General features: G+C 31.3%; 2 protein-coding genes across 2 annotated transcripts; one reads left to right on the top strand and one right to left on the bottom strand.

Moving 5' to 3' along the window:
• Window positions 1–5,559: 5,559 nt before the first annotated feature.
• Window positions 5,560–9,104, top strand: LOC134683273 (P2X purinoceptor 7-like). The gene is made up of 3 exons (XM_063542464.1): window positions 5,560–5,871; window positions 7,677–7,898; window positions 8,937–9,104. The coding sequence occupies exons 1-3, from the start codon at window positions 5,657–5,659 to the stop codon at window positions 9,088–9,090; spliced, it is 591 nt and encodes a 196-aa protein (XP_063398534.1). The 5' UTR covers window positions 5,560–5,656; the 3' UTR covers window positions 9,091–9,104.
• A 114-nt stretch (window positions 9,105–9,218) lies between these two features.
• LOC134684878 (uncharacterized) lies at window positions 9,219–13,799 on the bottom strand. The gene is made up of 4 exons (XM_063544188.1): window positions 13,715–13,799; window positions 13,147–13,318; window positions 11,972–12,120; window positions 9,219–10,125 (listed from the first exon to the last, which is right to left on the bottom strand). The coding sequence occupies exons 1-4, from the start codon at window positions 13,797–13,799 to the stop codon at window positions 9,959–9,961; spliced, it is 573 nt and encodes a 190-aa protein (XP_063400258.1). The 3' UTR covers window positions 9,219–9,958.
• Window positions 13,800–20,752: the final 6,953 nt, after the last annotated feature.

The raw sequence follows: 20,752 nt of genomic DNA, 5'->3' as shown, positions 1-20,752 counted from the left end.
CTATTTATAATTTTCGAAAACAAACAATACATGATTTTAGAAATATCCTCTTATTGTGACAACATTGGAAATTGTTTTGATCAGCATTTTTGTTTTTATATGTTAAATATTGTTACATTTTTTTCATAGTAGAATTAAAATGGTTAATACAATGGAAGGTTTTCTCTTTTCCGCGCTACAAATTGTTTTATTCCTTAGTGGATTTCTGTTTAATCTTCATCAGAAACACTCAAAAACCAACACTAATATTTATTCCACTCTGTGATTTTCATTAATCTGATATTGATAATCTGTCTGTTAATGTTGTTAATGGACACAGACAAAAAGACAAAACATCTTGGTATTAACAACATCTTTGAAGAAAAACAGATTGTACATTCAAATTATTCATGAGCATAACATAATTTTAATGTCTCATTTACCATTTGTGTTATATTACAAATCCCAAGAAACTACCAAAGCCAAGCTTATAATTTAAAAACTAGATCAATAAGATGTCCATTAGAAGTTTATAAAGAAAACAACGCATCCTTATTTCATGATTATAAAGAAAGCAAAGCATCTACAACAATTAGGAATAACCAAAGCAACAGTATTATAGTTGTTTGGGTTTACATACTAGATGAATAACCAACATGATATAAGTAAATGAAATATATTCAGAATACCGAATATTTACAGCCATACACCGACATCAAACTAATTAGATATACAAATCTTCAATTAATACAAAATAATTCCAAATGATAGTATTGCACGTGACTGTTGCAAATCAGGAATCTTGTGAAAAGTTGATCCATGTTTTTTTAATGCATTTCAGTCACAAATATTACATATTGACAGATGCTTAATACTTGAATATTATTCGTAAGGAAGCAATGTTCGTGCATTTCGTAGGTATATGTCAATTACAAATTTTGATACATTCTCAACAGGATTATAAGGGCGATTTTGGAAAACCCACGAAATAAAATATTCAAGAAATCTTCATTCTACGAAAAATAGTATCCACAAACAAATATGAATCAACAGCAATTGTTTTTTTTACTTAATCACAATTAGCTTAGACACGATGAAATTCAGAGCCCGGTTTACTCCATAGAACTCCAGTTTATTTTCAAAGACCTTAAATATTGATTTGATTCTTTATGCAGTTGGTTTACTATCTCTTTGACGTATCATCAACAATTTGCCGTAACAGATTTGAATGCATTCGTGGTAATCTCATTGTTCATTATCAACAATTTGCCGTTTCAGATTTGAATGCATTCGTGGTAATTTCATTGTTCATTCCCCAAAATACAAAACGACGTCACGTCATTGGTTGAATTTCAATTGCTTGTGACACTGTAAGCCAATCTCAGCGTTTTGTTTTACGATTTTGAAAATATATTCCAGAATGAATTATATTCTAAAACGGCGAATTCGTAATCATATTTATCAATACTGAAAATATGAATCCAGGTCAGTTAGTATAGTGTCCTTTCTAATAACAAAGCACCGAGCATAACACACTTTATTGAAGTCGAGTTTTAAATTGTAGAAACTATTTTCTGATTACGCAATGCTACAATTCTTAACAAGAGCGTATTGAAAGATTCACCAATAATTCCTTTTTTGAAGGCTAACTTCTTTCTTTTTTATTTAAAAGTACAATTATTTCTTAAAATTGATTGATGTTCTTTTAAAAAAAAAATTGAAACGGTTAGTATCTGATGTACATGTCTGTAGGATCATTAACTAACAGTTTTGTCCTATAATTACAAAAATAGTTCAATAATAACAATATGAAAGGGAATTTAAATTGATGTGTAATTTCGATTTTTTTTTATTTCATGTAGTTTAAAAGAACTAGTGATGAATCATGCACATTCAGCACTGTTAAGTATTGTCAAATAATGATAAATTTCGTTTTTATTACTTTCTTTCTAATGTAAAGTATTCTTCTTTAAATCTTCTATAAAAGAAACCAACGTTAGATTCATCAGAAAACTATGAAAAATTAAACACTCACCTCGTTAAAAAAGCCCTACAAAAACAACATAGATTGGAAAATATCTAATGAAAAAGTACATATCAAGTTTAAAATGCAATAATTTCAACAACAAATACCAAATGCCTACACATTTTTAATATATTATCATTGATATGGTGTAAATATAAAGCAATCGATTTAAAACTTTGAATTTGTCAAATAGTAAGTATTTTGTATCCTAAGAATATGACACCTTAGCTATATTCGGCAAAACCTTTCAAATTTTTGGATCCGCAAAGCTTTAGTAATTCGTACTTTATTTAACCCTTTTTACATTTTTATTCGAGCGACACTGGTGAGTCATTTGTAGAAGACATGCCAGTCTGGCGTACAATTTTTTTTTGCCTGGTAACTAGTATGATATTCAATCTGTTTTTAAATAAATCTTACAACAAAATACACGATTGAAAAATATCAAATTTAATATTATGCTTGTACAGATGTTAATAGCTTTAGTATTGGCAAAACTAAGAAATGGACGCCGACGTAAGAGAAAATAAATCGAAGTTTTAAGCACCGTAGCCTGACCTCAGGACAACCACTGAACTGCATTCCTTCACTGCTAGACATGGGTTTATCAAGTTTCCACCAAAACGTACTCGAAATCCAGAAGGCATTGTCCCAGTCGCAATGACCTAAATGAGGCGAGACCATGGTATGGACATGCTCTTCGACAAGAAGGGCAATAAACAGAACAATAAGGTCATCGTGTACATGGTATAAGTTCCGGAGGAGACAAACGGTAGCTTGGAATTAAAACTTTCGACCAATAACAATGTTCTAAACGCGAAATAAAAAGATTTCAGAATTTTCAAAATTTCAGATTTATATATGTGTTTATGCAACGTTAGTAGTAATTCGAGGGGAAGACTTTCGTACAAAGCAAACGTTACGCCACACCACATTCCAAAGTAATGCACATGTTTCCATTAAAAATTGAGTTCACTCAGGTTGTTTATCATTATGAATAGGGCAAAAACTGGGCAAACATAAGTCTTAACCTTCTATTAAAAAATCATGATAGAATATGCAAGCTCTGGTAAATCATATCTACTTGGAGATATATAATAAATTCGCAGGCTTCTTAAAAGGAACACAGAGAATCCCTACCAGCCTTCGATATACCGATGTGGACGTTATTTCATGAACCTACCAATTGATAAAAATAAGGAGATGTGGTCTGAGTGCCAATGGAACAACTCTCCATATAAGTAAAAAAAAACAAACAAAAAAACGCGGCCTTGGCACAGACCGAACAGTAAGCTAAAAAGTCCCCCAAAATGACTAGTGTTAAACAATTATGTTAAAACACGTTAAATTCTTTCTAGAAATCTATGAGATTTATATTAAAAGTTTATATCAGCAATGGTTCGGAAAAGTTCCAAAATCAATGCCTATCATCTATTGTAATAGAGCTATGACTCGTGGATACATTAATTATATACAAAACTGCAATGTTAGCGCTTTCAAGCCTACATTTCTCCAAGATATGGACCACATTTTAAAAACCAAAGCAAAAACATTGTTTAAGTTATTTCCCTTTGACAGATAGAATATGTAACATTGGCGATATGAATAAATATAAAAAAAAGGAGAAAACTGTCCACCAAAGTTCAAATGAAGTGGTTTTAAGCAGTTATAGACAACCGTATGGCCTTTACTAATGAGAAAAACACATACCGTATGGTAGACTATAATAGACTCTTTTTTTCCATGTATTTATATTACCGACCGACCAAGGGCTGTCAAGGTCGTTAAAAACTTTCATCGTCGTACACGCATTTCAATTTGTTAATAAATCTTTTTTTAAATCTTTTTTTTTAATAGTTGTTATCGTCATTGTCACATTATTTTTATTAGACCCCAGACAAATAAATCCATTTGATTTTTTAATATTGTTCAGAAATTGCATATAACCAGGTTCTCAATCTCAGACTGGATTCTACGGTTTCCAAAGTAATAATGAGTATTATGTATAAAGTGTATAACCATGTGGCTTGACAACAAATAGATAATTTGAGAAAAGTAGGTAGGGAAGTAGTAATGCATTGAATTACAGGTTGAATATAGTGCAAAGGAAGTTTATTATTCAGAGGCATAGTAATAGAATGTAATGATTTAAAATATATTGTTTTTGAAATAACACATGATCAATATAATGTGGCACCAGTACAAAATACAATATCATATACGTCGGGCTTTAGAAAAATCGCGCGTGTATTGTGCTGTAATTCCATATTCAATCAGATTAAAATACAGTGTTATATTGTGTCCAAGCTTTACTTACAATGATCTTTCACTTCGTTTTAATATGTGTTTTAGTAATTACCACAACAGCCACAGACATTTCAGCTATCAAATTATTGAATTGATATTAATCCTAAAAAAATCAGATAACTTCGAAAGTAGTTTTTTTTTTAAACAGAAAGTAGAACGGATCGTTTGCAGATCCTTGCAAGCATGGACATATGATATGTGTTTTGATCTGATTGGACATTTTTTTGTAGGAGGATACCAATATTTATTCTTCAGACATTCATGTAAAAAAAACGTTTATCTGATTAAAGAGAAAATTTAAGTATTCAAGTGACCAGCAAGTGCTTACTCTCAAGGAATACGTTATCTTATCTGTATATGACAAAACCTTTCGAAATTCTAGGTCTTTAATGTACTTTTACTTCGTGTTTTATTTGACAATTTTAAATTTGTTTTTTCGAGTGTCAATGATGAGTCTTTTGTAGACGAAACGTGGGTCTGACGTACAAACCTGTTATCTATGATTAATGTTTTCCTTGCTGAAAGAGTCAACCATAAAACTAGATAGGACGATTCGTCACATTTGATAAAAAAAAAAGGATATTCACCTAAAATCTACAACTGTCACTAATGACTTCTAGGGTCTTATTTGTAAATTTGGATGAAAAGTAAAATAACAAAAATATCGAACTCCGAGGAAAATTCAAAACGGAAATTCCCTAATCAAAAGGCAAAATCAAAAGCTCAAACACATCAAACGAATGGATAACGACTGCCATATTCCTGTCTTTCTTATGTAGAAAATGGCGGATTAAACCTGGTTTTATAGATAGCTAAACCTCTCACTTGTATGACAGTCACTTCAAATTCCATCATATTGACAACGATGTGTGAACAAAAGAAACAGACATAGTAGGTAAAAATAGGGTGGAAAAAGTCCATTGTTGGTTTGATTTCTGACTCCTTTGAGGCATCGTTGCGTTCCTTGTCATTACTGCGCATGCATGTACATGTAACGCGCATACACATACGTAATCAACGAATTTATCTTATTCGGACCTGTAACTTTGTTAAATGCAGGCATCAATAAAGGTATTTTAAAGATCACAGGAAACGATTTTTAATTTTTGTTTTTATTTATTAGCTATAAACTTCTTATTTGTTTTATTCGAAAAAAATAAGAATTATTGTCAAAATCCGTATTTATATCCATAAAACCCCCTCCGAAAGTTCTGTCAGTATCGGTTGTGTTCATGACTTACTTCCCTTGAATTGAATCTTTTGTCTTCGTCATACGTGCCATAGCTTTGTTTACAGCTGATCACCATGCGTAGTATACAACTGATATAAAAAAAATTGTTAAGTATGTCTAGTTCCGGAGCAAGTGATGTTGACGAGTTACGAGAATTAGGAATTAAAGGTTCGTATGTGCATCCGTATCAGTATGAACCAACAGTTCTCCCGGGAAGAGTTATTTCCGAGTCGGAAAGTGACACTGACAGTGATAGCAAGTTGGATGCATCGGACGACGATATGCCATTGCCGGGATTAGAAACAGAAGTAGATGTCATTAGCTTATGGTAAATCAGCCTTTCCTTTTATTTAGTTCTGAAAATAATTAAAAAAAATTGCGTACTGCAATGTTAAACAGTTAAAACGGAGTCGGGGGGGGGGGGGGGGGGGTGGGGTGGGGGGGTGGGGGGGAAGGGGGTATTGTTGTTGTTTTCTCTTCGTAAACAAATGCGGCTAAAAAGTCATTTTAACTTATGCTATAGTATGTCTGTCAATATGCCAAATCAAAATAAAGTTTTTTACTAACTTAGTTTCTTTTGGATTTTTTTTTACAAGAACGCAAATAAGGCTTACAGACCAGCTTGTATTAGTACACATATAGATCTGTAAAGTGATGTACATGTACATTTGTAGGCGGAAATAATATAAAAAAGAAGATGTGGTATGATTGCCAATGAGACAACTATCCACAAAAGACCAAAATGACACAAACATTAACAATATTATAGGTCACGGTACGGCCTTTTAAAATAACATTCATGTACCTTGTCCCATGGGTGTTCATACTATTAAGAATTCATCATAACTTTACAATTTCCATTGTAAAAGCATGCACATGACATACAAACATATATAATCTTGCTCACACACGCATAACTTAATTATAAGCAGGCGAGATGGCTCATAATTTTCCCAAAACAAGAATGTTTACTAAAAACATGTGCAAATACTTGTCAAAGAAGTTGGCACTCGTCTCATCCAATATAACTCTATATTCATTGCAACTCTTTTTCTGATAGAAGGCCACTCAGCATGTGTAATGAGTATAGTTGTATCAATAATTGGCATTTAAATCTTTCATGCATGTTTTTAACAATATTTTATTCTGAAAAGAAGCGTTGTGTACGGTGTTTAGCTGACCACATAAACCCTTCTGTACAGTGCATAGTTAAGTTGATGTACACCGTAAACAATAACAAAATTTTAATGCTGGTTTATATTATTACCCAAAAAGTTTCAAGGAATGAGTAATCACAGATAGGCAGTATTATTGTTAATTATGAATTTTGCCCTGTAATAGCTTTCTGTCAGGTAAAACACATAAATGTCTCGACAATTGTATCAAAATTGAAAGTTGGTGTTGACATTCACAACTATTTGCGCATTTATTTTACAAGGTAATTGTTCTTATTAGAATATAAAAGTTGTCTTATAAATTGGAAAAAATCGATGAGAAAATTATTTTGGAGCAGGAATTTCAGATGTTGTGTACATGAACATGTATGTACACTGAATGTTCATAAAAACAAAACAAAAGATTTTCATTACTGTGTCAATCGATCATCCCTGCTTGCATGGCTAGTACCTATATCAGCTGTACTTTTATGAACGGTGGTCATGATCATAGTGAAAACACAAGTGAATGGATTAAAAAAAGGAGCTAGTGTCGTCATCAGTGGCGGATCCAGAAATTTTCATAAGGTTGGACCTGCTTCGGTCATGTTTTGAACAGTGATTCCCTAAATAAGCAAACCATTTTATTCATAGAAAAGAGGGGACCCAGCCCCTCTTTTTTTTTCATTCTTTATTTCTTTTCTAAATATGGACCCATTATAATTTATAAGGATTATATTTTATCAATAAATTTCTTTTTGTATTGTTAACATACTTCCTTTTGGTTAATGTTTTCTTCTTGTTGGTAATATTTGTCTCCCTGTAGCTAATAAGTCATTGAGGCCAGTTGGATACCAGGCTCTTTTTTTACCCTGAGTCCCTGACAAATACTTAATCAGGTTCTTGTACCCTTATTTTGCCTTTGTTTACCTTTTTCCAGAACAGCAATTAACATAATTGTTTTATTTGGTTCTCATAGGTGTTCATGTAGCAGATGTTCAGCAATGCCAACAAGGAGAGAGTGCAAATGTTGCAGGAATACTAATGTTGTGGACAGTAAAGTAGAGGAAGCTGACTTGAAATGTATTACAGAGCATGAAGGATTTCAAGTAAACTGTCTGAACCAGTACGTTTTAGAGACAACATATTATGAATATGTTCAGGATAATGGACCATTAGAGGACAATGCCATGATTCATGAGTAAGATATTTTCAAATACAACTAAAAGTCACAAAATAATGAATAAGGTTTGGCATTTACAAAATCAAATTCATGATTCTTTGAATTTTTCTTAAGATGATTAATTAACAAAAATCAACAAGACCAAATACATGGATTATATTTTCAAAGGCAAGTCAGCAAGGGGCTGTTGGTTCTCTAGATCTGCTCAATTAACAGAATGAGACAATATATTTATATTGACGTTTTATAGCAATATTTAGACCATGTAAATAATATCAATTCTGGCCCTTTATCATGTTTATACAGTAAGCTTCCTGTAGGTACAAATGTACCTGTCCCAAGTCAAGATATTGAAATTTATGGGTTTTTTGCTTGTTGTTATATTTCATTTTATTTCTGATTTTGGTACATCATATAAAAAGATTAATCGAGCTGTTGATTTTTCCTGTTTGAAGTATTTTAAATGTGGGTATATATATAACTGGTCCCTTTGTTATCACAATGCATGCAAGTCAATGATCTACATTAAAGGCTGTACCCGAACCTACATGTTTAATTTCTGATTTGTACAAGTTGTAAATGCTTGGCTTTTGCTAGGGAGTTGTTTCATTGGCAGTTATACAAAATCTGATTTTTTCATATATACAACATTGTCAAAAACAATTTCACAAGTAATAAAATATACAAAGTACTTGATTAAACATGGTTTAGAAACCCCCAAAATGATTAAGTATACAATTTACATAATTAACAATAATGTGTCCATATATAGTACATGTACATATGAATGGCCCTATTGCACTACTATTTCTATGTTTAGTGACAAAAATGTGTTTAGTGGTCAAAATGTTAAACTCTAAAGATCATATCATAATTATAAAAAACATGTGTACTTAGGTTCAAGTTGATTGATTTCTTAAAAACTACCTTGACCAAGAAAATTTACCAAAAGCAAGACAGATGCACAGACCAAAAGTACAAAGTATCCCTAATTAGGACATTAAAAAATTTAGTGAGTTGGGGGAATAATTATCATTAAAACTTGTTTCATTTTAGGACTTATCGATATTTGGCTTACAGAAGGTTTGTAAGATGTGTTTGGCACAAACTGGGAAAGAAAAACAGAAGGATTTTGCCATCATGTGTTGTTACCGCCATTAGAGGTGCATTTCCATCACAGGAATACTGTGGGTTCAAATATCCAAAATAAAAATATAAACACTTTGTGTAGGAATTTGTTAAAATTATTATATTATTCTGTTGTCATTTAATTCAAATATAACTTATAAAAAAAGAAAATGTGGTATTATTGCCAATGAGACAACTATACACAAAAGACCAAAATGACACAAAGATTAACAACAATGGGTAACCGTACAGCCTTCAACAATGAGCAAAGCCCATACCACATAGTCGGATATAAAAGGCCCCGATAAGACAATGTAAAATAATTCAAACGAGAAAACTAATGACCTTATTTATGTAAAAAAATGATCGAAAAACAAATATGTAATACATAAACAAACGACTGTTGTACAAGCTCCTGACTTGGGACAGGCACAAACATAGATAATGTGGTGGGGTTAAACATGATAGCGGGATCCCAACCCTCCCCTAACCTGGGACAGTGGTATAACAGTACAACATAAGAACGAACTATAAAAATCAGTTGTAAAAGGCTAAACTCATCAGATAGGCCAAAAATACCAGTGGACGTGGCCAGGTACTTATACATTCCTACACAAAAAGACAAAATGAACAGATCTGAGAGTACTCACAGTTATCTGATGGCTAGTTCAGATGCCACTAACAAGAAATAAAAAAATCATGCATCTAAGACTAAAGACTTGTTTGTTTTTTTAAATTTTTAGAAAATTTTTACAAATTTATATTTTGAAATAGTTTAATGAATTTTTCAAAAGTATTTTTATCCCTGTGCTCAGTAAGTTTTGAAGTTTGTCAGTTCAATATTAATAAGTTGAAATATATATTGTTGTTTCTCTGACACATTCCCTATTTCCATTCTCAATTTTATGTATGATAAATAAATAAATTAATGTTTATTCCAAATTAAATCTTCATTTGTGGTTATCAAAAATGTCTGCCTTGGGGGGATGAGGTTTACTGTGTGATAAAGGAAGAGGTCGGACTTTATCATCACGTCTTCTTTCTGCAATTGCTTCACTGTAGCTCTTTAGACGCTCCCTTCTGAACAGCAGATCCTGGAATAGTTCTTGAACATAACCTGTAAAAATAATAAAATGTTTATCTACAAAGTCTACAAATTATTCTTCATGAACAGATATCAACAAATTTGCACTTGAAAGAAAACAAGACTTTTTTTATATTTCAACAAGTAGAAATACATAGAAAAAAGTTAGTGATGAAATTAATTTTTACATATATCAAAAGGAGGATGTGGTATGATTGCAAAATGAGACTACTCTCCTCAAGAGACCAACATGACACAGAGATAAGCAACCTCAGATCAATAAAGCCTTCAACAAGGAGCAAGGCCCATACCAGCTAGTCGGCTATGCCCCATGATGTCAAAGAAAATACAATTCAGAAGAGAAAACTAATCACTTAATTTATGTACTTTGAACAAAATAATTAACATATTACACAACATCAAATAACAATTGAATTCAAAGTCAATAGCAAACTAATGAAAATAAATGCTCTGCAGGATGCAGCTTGATATGACCACAAAGGTGAAACTTTTGAACAGTTGGGGTGGGTATGGACACAACATTTAAGCCTGATACAGCTCTAAATTTAGATTGAGATTACATTTTTGACACAGCACAGGTTTCTGACAAGAATGAATATGGTCAAATTCATTATTGAACTTTAAATTTACCCATTATGGTCCAATATCCAAACTCTAAATACAGGGTTAGATTCAGAATATAAAAAAATGTCCCAGAATTCCAAAAAATATTTTTTTGCACCCATTTGACCTCAATGTTGACCAATTTGATATAACATGGCCCGAAAACCAAAGAACCCTATCAATTCAATATTTGTTAAATTTTGAACTCTCTCAACCTTTTGCAGACTAATTTGAAAACAAGACCCAAAATTACAATTCTAAATATTCATTTGGATTCGACATATAAAAAAAAACCAATAATTTAATTTCAGATTAAATTCAAAACAGTTTAATTTTTGACCATTTTGACCTCAAAGGGGACTAATTTGATAAAGGGGCCCAAAAATCAAAATACATCGTTAGATTCAGAAAACCAAAGAACCCCATATTTTAAATTTTGTTGAAATCACAATAAGCTTCATCTTGGACTTTTTGAACCTTATTGTACACTAATTTGAAAATGGGACCCAAAATTACAAGTCTCTATATACATGTACATTACAAGTCAGCATATCAAAAAACCACAAATTTGATGAAATAAAAAATGTTTAATTTGGGACCATTTTACCGGAAACTTTTAAAAGGGACCAAAAATCATATATCTAAATACATGGTTTAATTCAGCAAACTAGAGAACCCCATATAATTTATCTTTGTTGAAATCACACTTAATATCATTTTGGACCCTTTGAACCTTTATGTAGACCAATTTGAAAACTGCACCCCCTCCCCCTCCAAAAAATCAGTTAAATTTGGCATAACAAAGAACCCCAAAAATTCATTTTTTGATGAAATCAAAGAAAATTAAATTTTGGACCTCTTTTTGACCAATTTAAAACAGGCCCAAATTCCCAAAATGAAAGAACCCAAGAAATCTGGAATAAAATCCCCTTGAAATTGGTAAAGAAATAAGCAACTTATAAGTGTAAGAAAAGTATTCTTTTTGGAACCTAGTTCCAAACCTGCTGGGACCATAGTCCCCAAAATCAATCCTAACCTTCCTTTTGTGGTTTCAAACCTTGTGTTTAAATGTCATAAAGATCCATTCACTTTTAAAACTAAAGTGATTATCCAGAAAAAAAGTGTCTTGGGACAACCCTGATGCCAGATAATAATAAAGTGGTACCAATACATACAAACACAAAATACTTTTTGATAGTTGTATAAAAATCATGCCTGTAATAGATGTATTTTAAAAAGTTAAAAATATATTTACCATACGTTGCATTAACCTTAACTTCCTTTGCAACACCTTTACCTTTACGAGCCTTTGGATAGGAAACTCTTAATTGTGCCGTTCCAGTTGATGTCACTGCCTGAGGTCTTGAAGAATTTTCATTAAAATGCATTGCTGCCAAGTAGATTCTGGAGAAAAAAAATATATGATTACCATGTCTCCCATACATGTACATTTTATAGCAATAGTTTTCATTGGACATTGACAAATACTATGAAGGGTTAGATTCCGTGTTCTACCAGTTTGTAAAGAAGAAATTTTGATTTCTGACTTTTTCATGACTTTGTAATTTATAATAAAAATAAACAAGAAAGTCACATTTTGTACATCAAAATCTTTTTGTCATAATTAATGCCTATTATTAGAGGCATAAGATAAGTATAAATAGGTAAATTATTTATGTTTAACATAGGGAATATACTATGACTTCATGTTTACAATTAGATATTATTACCCAAGAAAATGTTTGCAGACCTTTTCATTATAAATGTTTTTTTTTATAGCCAACCTATTTATTATTGGGAATTTAATTTAATTACGGGTAATAAGTGACATAAGAACAAAGATAACTGTATTGTATTTATTTCTTGGCCTTTGAAAAAAAATAAGATCTTTTCTGTACAAATATCTGTTCACCTAGCTCAGATACAGGTCACTAGGGGTACTCAATTTTAAATATATTTAGAGTTAAGATTATCTGGAGTGAATATGATTATTACTAGTACTTTAAGATTGAGTTTTATTATTATCGGTCGTCCCACTGTCTATATCACTCTGTTCAGCTCTTAATATTATTCCGTATTATGTCTTTGTGACGTCAAATACGTTGACCCGGCCTTAATAACTTTGACCCGGACATATCAGCGACGTCATAATGTTTGAACCGACGTTAATAACTTTGACCCGAACTTATCAAGTCATCTTTTGTGTGCTGGTGAAACAAAGAAAACACTTCTTAAACACGCAAATATAGCCCGATAAATTGATTATCAGATTATCTGCATATTGATAATGTAAAATATCAGCTGCTTGACAAAATATGAAGGCTTTTTGATCTCGTTCGCTACGCACACTCGACAAAAAGCTTCATATTATGTCTCGCAGCTGATATTTTACGATATCAACATGCAGATAACCTGATAATCGGTACTTACCTTGCCTCGATTTTTGCATGCTTGAAATGCACAGACTTTGGTGCAAAGAAACACACAACTCTATGGTAGGACTCCAAACTTGATGTCTTTTCTGCAGGAGACAGTTTCCCAATATCCTTCATTAAAGTTCTTTCCTTTGCAATCTTTTCAATTGCTTGATACACTTTACAATCTAAAAATTCAAATATCAAATATACAGAACAAGTATAAGCATTATTTTTATTTTTAATTATTTGAGTGATTTTAAAAGTCCAGGGACCGTAACTCTGTACAAAATCATTACATGGGTACAAAATTTGAACTTGATCTGTAACTCGTCATGATAACAATATATACCAATCTTGTACTTGAAACATGACATAAAAAAGGAAGAACACTGATTATTTGTGTTTATGCTCTAGATCCAATGACCATAACTCTGCTCATCCGGGCAAAACATAAATCAAAATTAATGTGTAATTAGTCATGATAAATATACATCAAATATCAAGTTAAAGCTTCAAGCATGCGGAGAAAAGTAGGTAGGGGAATATTTAATTTTTACATTCAATTGTCATTTGTACTTTACCTTTTTTTATCCATTCTCTGTCATCAAGTGTGTCATGAAGACAGTCGCTTGACAGTGAAAGTATTCTGAGGAAACATAACTTCATTTATATGTTTCACTCTGTTTCATAAAACATCCTTTTGACACAAGAACTTTCAAATGACAACAAATATAAAGTTAACATACTTTGAGTTCTGCCACTTAACTATTTCCTATCAATCTATTTTATACATCACTTTATCTTTTCTCTGTGTATGAGTATTCAATTTCCTAATAATTAGCTAAATTGAAAGATAATAAAAACAATTTTTCTCACAGCATTAAATCAATAAACTTCTACAAGGCGATTGCATTCTATTTTACTGACAGAACAACTCAAAATATGTGAAAACAAACTACTGACATAAAACAGTACAACACAAAAGAACACAAAAACCAAAAACCAAAAATTACAATGTGACTACATTTAAAATAGTTCTGATCTTAAACAATACTTTCAATATATATAAATTATATAATTTGATCTTCAAAGAAAAAAAAAAGGTATTCGAAGTAATGAAGTATGTTAGAGCTAAATACATCTTTTTTTACATAATGCATTACTTTCGTTATTTAAAGTTTTTGATTGAAAAAAAGTCATACATTTTTTGGTGATAATATTATTTATATACTGGTAGACAACGACCCTATCAATAGATATAAGAGAGATCAAATGTACCCAATAATATAAGTGCCCATTGAAAAACACAACCTTGGTCTTGCTTTGTTTCATAAAAAAAATTATGAAAGTAGATACAAGTATGTTGTCTTAGGGTGGAATAAATCAAACGTTGTAAAAAAAATCACTATTATCAAACCAAAACACTTTTTGAGACTGACATTGTGAAGGTACTTATATTTTGATTGACAACATATCTGTTTTGTTTGGAGAGTGGGTTTATTTAACAAATAATCGGCATTCCAATGGAAACCAATTGTGACCCTCTTCTAGCCGACTTATTTCTTTATTGATATTAGGTTGACTTCAGACAGTTACTTTTTGAAAGAATGAGAAGAGGCGAGCGATATCATTTGACTTCACGTTTCTCTATATGGATTATGTTCTCTAAATAAATAATTCAACGTTTGGTGACAATCTTGAACGCATTTATTCCATTGAACTTGAAATAAAGGATACGAAAGATACAAAGTTTGCCTCACATCTTGACATGTTGTCTTAATGTACGTTTAACTTGGCCATCAGGGTCGGTTGAGGACTAGACTTTAAATGGAAACTTCTAAACAAAGCTTCCCAATGTGCACCTTCAATTTCTTTCACGCAAATTTCCAGCAGAGTCTGAATATAGCGTTGCATTTCCTATCAACATCATTTTGAAAGAAGGTTGCTGCTTACATGGAAGCTATAAAACCAGGATTTTCTGTAGTATTGGACAGGATAAAACTTGACTCATGCCAATTATTCTGTATTTAAAACAATAATAAATTCAGCATATTTTTTTGAAAAGTGCAAATTTAACAAAGAATAATAGAGAAAAATCAATGGTGGTATTACACCTTCACCGAAAAAGACGGATTTGTTCAAATTGTTGAAGCCACAATTCCGTCCTCTTTCACTCGTATATGTGTTTTACCGAATTAGACCTATCATTAGGTTTGTTCTTACACGATTAATCCGACAGGTGTCCCTTCCAGATCGCATGAGTTTGAATATTCCGGTGGTATCTTTCACCTCTCTTTGGTTAATTCCAATATCTAATATATGCATATCGAAAATAAACGAGTGTCTACTAATACATATGAAAAAATAAAAGTAATGAATGCACTCGTCCGTTACCAACATCTAATTATAGAACGACACAACAACTGCATGTCTTTCTACGGATATTTTGTTAGACAATTTTGCAATTGCGTTTCATGATTTGCATGTACACGTAACGATCTGCTAATTGTAATATTTGAGGCAATCTTATTTTATTCTAATTAGGAGCATGGAGATACATTTCTTTATCTAAAATATACAAAGCAATACATCTGGTATCCCTACTTTTCATTTGCAATGAGATACATTCGTTTGCTGGATTATGTTTTTTTACTGACGACGTTTGGCAAAATTAGAAATACATAAAGAATTGAAAAGAAACATAAAATGTGCCATCTCACAATCTGTTGTCTTGTAAATACCAGAATGTTTTTATTGATAACAATATGAATCTAATTATCGCCCATAAATAATGCATAATAAATATGAGGCTAACCGTAAGCATACCTTATGCATACGTTAAGTCGCTTAATTATTGCCTCCTAGGGTAAAAATATTTATGAAGTAAGTTCTGTCTTTAATCAGTTTTTTGAGCAAGTCGATTAATGATTTAAATGCCTAAAATTACCATAAAAAAACGAACGAGCTCATTGAAGTACAAACAATAAACCGAAAACAAATATGATAAACAGTTACACACCCCTTAATCTGGGACCGAGGTCTTACAACACAAGAACAAACCATGGAAATCCGTTGAAAAAAGAGTAACCAGATCGATCCACTTAAACAAAACAAAACCACAAAGTACAGATCTGAGTTATTGAAAGCTAGGTGAAAAATAATCAATTAAACCATCAATGTAATAATTATTTTGAATTTAATATTTTGAAATCTAAATCGCATCGTCAATACAATAAAATACCTGATAATTAATTGGTCAAATAAGGCCTTTGAAAATAGTAGAATTAATTACTTTTGGAGTGTCAAAAACTCGTTGGAAGTACTTGATAAATTGCATGCATATATTGGTGATTTTGAATCTGTTCAAAGTTTTAATATGTCTACCCTATATACCACTTTAAAAGTGTCCTGTACCAAGTCAGGAAGATGGCCATTGTTATAATATTGTTCGTTTCTGTGTGTGTGTTGCATTTTAACGTTGAGTCTTTTGTGTTTTCTCTTATTTTTGAGATAAGACGTGGCACGGTACTTGTCTATCCCAAATTCATATATTTGGTTTTGATGTTATATTTGTTATTCTCGTGGTGTTTTGTCTGTTGCTTGGTCCGTGTCTGTGTGCTGTTGCGTTTCGGTGTTGTGTCGTTGTTCTCCTCTTATATTTAATGCGTTTCCCTCGGTTTTAGTTTCTTATCCCGATTTTGTTTTTTGTCCATGGATTGATGAGTTTTGAACAGCGGTATACCACTGTTGCCTTTATTTGCCTCATATTCTTATTAAGAAAAAATTCACATCTCTAATTAAATGGGCATTTAAAAAGTCAGAATGCGAGTACATATGTTCAAACTCCTTTAGGTCATTTTTTAGTAGCAATAAACAAAAGAACTATGTCAATTGGACATGCTTTGATACTTTATATGCGCTTGAATTTTTACATGATAACATCTTTGTTCGCTTTGGATATTCCGTATATCGTCAAGTTATTGGAATTCCAATGGGGAATAACTGTGCACCACTTATTGCGGACCTGTTTTTGTATTGTTATGAGTTACAATTTATGACTTAAATTAGCAAAGACCCATCGAAACAAGATTTGATACAAAAATTTAACAATACTTTTAGATATTTGGATGATATATTGGCTCTCAATAATAACGACTTCCGTATGTATACTAAAGAAATTTATCCTGTAGAACTAACTTTAAATAAAGCTAATACTAACAATGACCACTGTCCTTTCCTCAATCTTGAAATCTATATCATTAACGGGAGGCTTAATACAAAAAAATATGATAAAAAAGATGATTTTCTTTCCTATCGTTAATTATACATTTTTAGATGGTGACGTTCCCTTGTCACCATCTTATGGTGTTTATATATCTCAACTTGTACGATTCGCTCGTGTATGTAACAACGTTTTAGATTTTAGCGAGAGAAATTTATGTATTACTGTTCGTTTTTGACAGAGAATAGTTTGTGCAGATTTATATGGCTTGTCTCCCTTCCTTCGCGCTTGGATAATAATTTTCAATTCATTGATGAATTTTGAAGCATGGATATTGAGGAAGTGTATACAAAATATAGTAAGATATTAATTTATTTCAATGACAGATTCATGCGTATTGCGATCACCGGATTTTTACCAGAAAGGCCACGCGGAGTTCACTGCATACGAAATACATATCGGCAAATTGTTTACTGTGAGCAAACAATTAAAAACAAAAGTAAATTTCTTCTAAAATTGGACAAATTATATAATTTTTTTGAGAAATAAGTATATGTTACATAAGTGTTATGAGAAAATGCAGCCATTTAGTATACAAATATTTGCATCATTTTTTATTTTAATTTGCATGACTTTACGTATATAAATCTGTTAAATGTGACCCATTACATCAGCCCCATAATAAATATTGCAAATAAGTCATAAAAACTTCACCTAGATTTATATTTTGACCCTATATGAATCTTTGCAAAAAAATTCCTATGACATATATATATGATAATATATATATATAATGTCTGCAAATAGCAACAATCAACATTCAATCTATTTAATCAGTTAATAAACTGATACAGTTACTGAATTAAAATTATATAACTGTCTAAGAATATAACTTAAACACGCTAATTAATACATTTAAAATTCTTAAAGAATTTAAATAGAAATACGCAATATTTCGCTAAACAAATTACCTTCATCAGGCGTGTGCATCTCTTTAGGAGAAATCAGATGCATGACAAAAAAAAATTGTAGCTTGAACTACACAAAATTTGAGTGAAAGGTTAACATATTCATTGATGTTCTGTAAAAAAATATGTTTGTAGCTACAACTACATAAAGTTGGAGTAAATGTTTAACATATTTATTGATGTTCTGTAAAACATATGTTTGTAGCTACAACTACATAAAGTTGGAGTAAATGTTTAACATATTTATTGATGTTCGATTAATTGTATGGATTTCTATAAATTAATTTGTATGATTCCAAGATTATTATTTAGATTTGTTTTTAAATCTTTTTTCGTACATGTATCTCTCATTGAGTCCATCAGGTTCAAGAGTTCGTAACTGGTGCATCCAACATCCCTCTCTTTTTTGTCTTCCTTGTGTATCCCAATTTGGTTTTTCTCGATGATTTGAAATGTGACGTTTTCAAAATCATGCCCTGCTCTTAAAAGATGTCTTGTGATTGGGTAGTTTATATGATAATATATATATGGCGCCCTCGTGGGAAAAATCGTTGACTATTATTCAGACGTTTTATATATATATATAGAGACCAGGTGGTCGTGTGGTCTAGCGGGACGGCTGCAGTGCAGGCGATTTGGTGTCACGATATCACAGAAGCATGGGTTCGAATCCCGGCGAGGGAAGAACCAAAAATTTGCGAAAGCAAATTTACAGATCTAACATTGTTGGGTTGATGTTTAGACGAGTTGTATATATATATATATAAATATATATATATAAGAAAAAGTTAAGTAAAGTCCGTATGATTGTAACATATAAGAAAATTATTAAAAGATAATAACGGTTTCAATGCATCACTTTTTTACTAGTACTTTCACTGCTTCCGCAGATCTTCAGGTGTATATATAAAGGTCTAAGAATATAATTAAACTAATTAATTGATACAATAAAAAGTTCTAGTAGGTTTTAAATAGAAATACGCAATATTTCGCTAGACAAACTAGCTTCATCAGGCGTGTGCATCTCTCAAGGTTAAATCGGATGCATATGATAAAAAAAATAATTTTGCAGCTCAAACTACACAAAAATTGAGTAAAAGTTTAACATATTTATTGATGTTCTATACTTTAGACTTTCAATTTCCTGCTATACTATATGTTCAATCATTTGAATATTAGGCATGCTTTTGTTATTCTATTAGACGAAGCATACTTAATAATAACACCACTTAACTGGTGCTAGGGACTGTCCTAAACTTGCAGTGATTTTTTTTAGCTCCGTTTTTAAGGCCTCACTGTGACTTTGAGACAAAGAACACCAATTTAAACAATGTTCCTTTGCTTTTTGTGTGCTTTTTGTTTGGTCATGGATGGATACCCCACATCCTTTAATTTTCTATTCGAGTATACAAAACAGTGGTTGCGATTTTAATTTGCTTCAACCACATTATGAGGTAACCTCCTCATTGCAATCTTCGATGCACTGGCAGTTTATTTTATATATTTTTTATAATATGCAGCGGAACAGTTACAATAACATATTTTGAGGTAAAGTTGCTTTTGATAGTCAGATTTCATGGCAAATATTTTAAGTTCCAGACAAGAAGAATATATTACCTTTTTTAGCGAGAAAGCGTGTTAAGCACCCTTTTAAAAGGATTACAGTTTTAATGAAATGGTCTTACAATATTTTCTTACTAGTTAAAAGTAATTTTATTTAATTGAAAGTAATGTGTAGTGTTAATTTTTATTAGTTTGATAATCATAAACAGACATTCAATGAAATGGATTGAACAATTTGATAGATTGGTTTTGCATATTTCAATTTTCTGTTTTAATCAAAACTAAACCCTAAAATATTTCCCCTAAATGTAGCTATTTATTATATAACTATTAGACTAAACCTGTAATTTAAAGAATATACATACACAGAAATATATTGTTACTGTACATGTTATAATATTTGGTTCCGCTAACTGTTTTGATAAGCAGTTATTTAAAATGTAAAGTATATCAGAGATATAATTGGATGCTGTGAAACAATATCGATATTATATATTTATGTACAATTCATTAAGGAATATCATCACATATGCATCGTCAGTTCATGAGGCTTTATTTACTCACTAATTGGGACTATCTTATAATGTTTAATATATAATATGGCATTTTTACATGACATTGTATATATTTTGATATCATATCAAATAGTTGCATGTAAAATAAAAGTTGGATTTACCGAGAATTCATCAGAACTTAATAACATTTACTTTAATGAGACGGTGATATTCCAAATTAAGGCGAGCATTTTAGTATGTGTTATGCAGTGTAATCACATGACAGAATGTATGTCAGTTTCACATTCAAAAACATTCAATGAGTGCATCGGTTTAAGTGCAGGATATGTAAATGGTATGAAGGATATCAAA

The sequence above is a fragment of the Mytilus trossulus genome, chromosome 9 (assembly GCF_036588685.1).
Source record: "Mytilus trossulus isolate FHL-02 chromosome 9, PNRI_Mtr1.1.1.hap1, whole genome shotgun sequence".
NCBI lineage: Eukaryota > Metazoa > Mollusca > Bivalvia > Mytilida > Mytilidae > Mytilus > Mytilus trossulus.
This window is presented reverse-complemented; position numbering and strand designations above follow the sequence as displayed.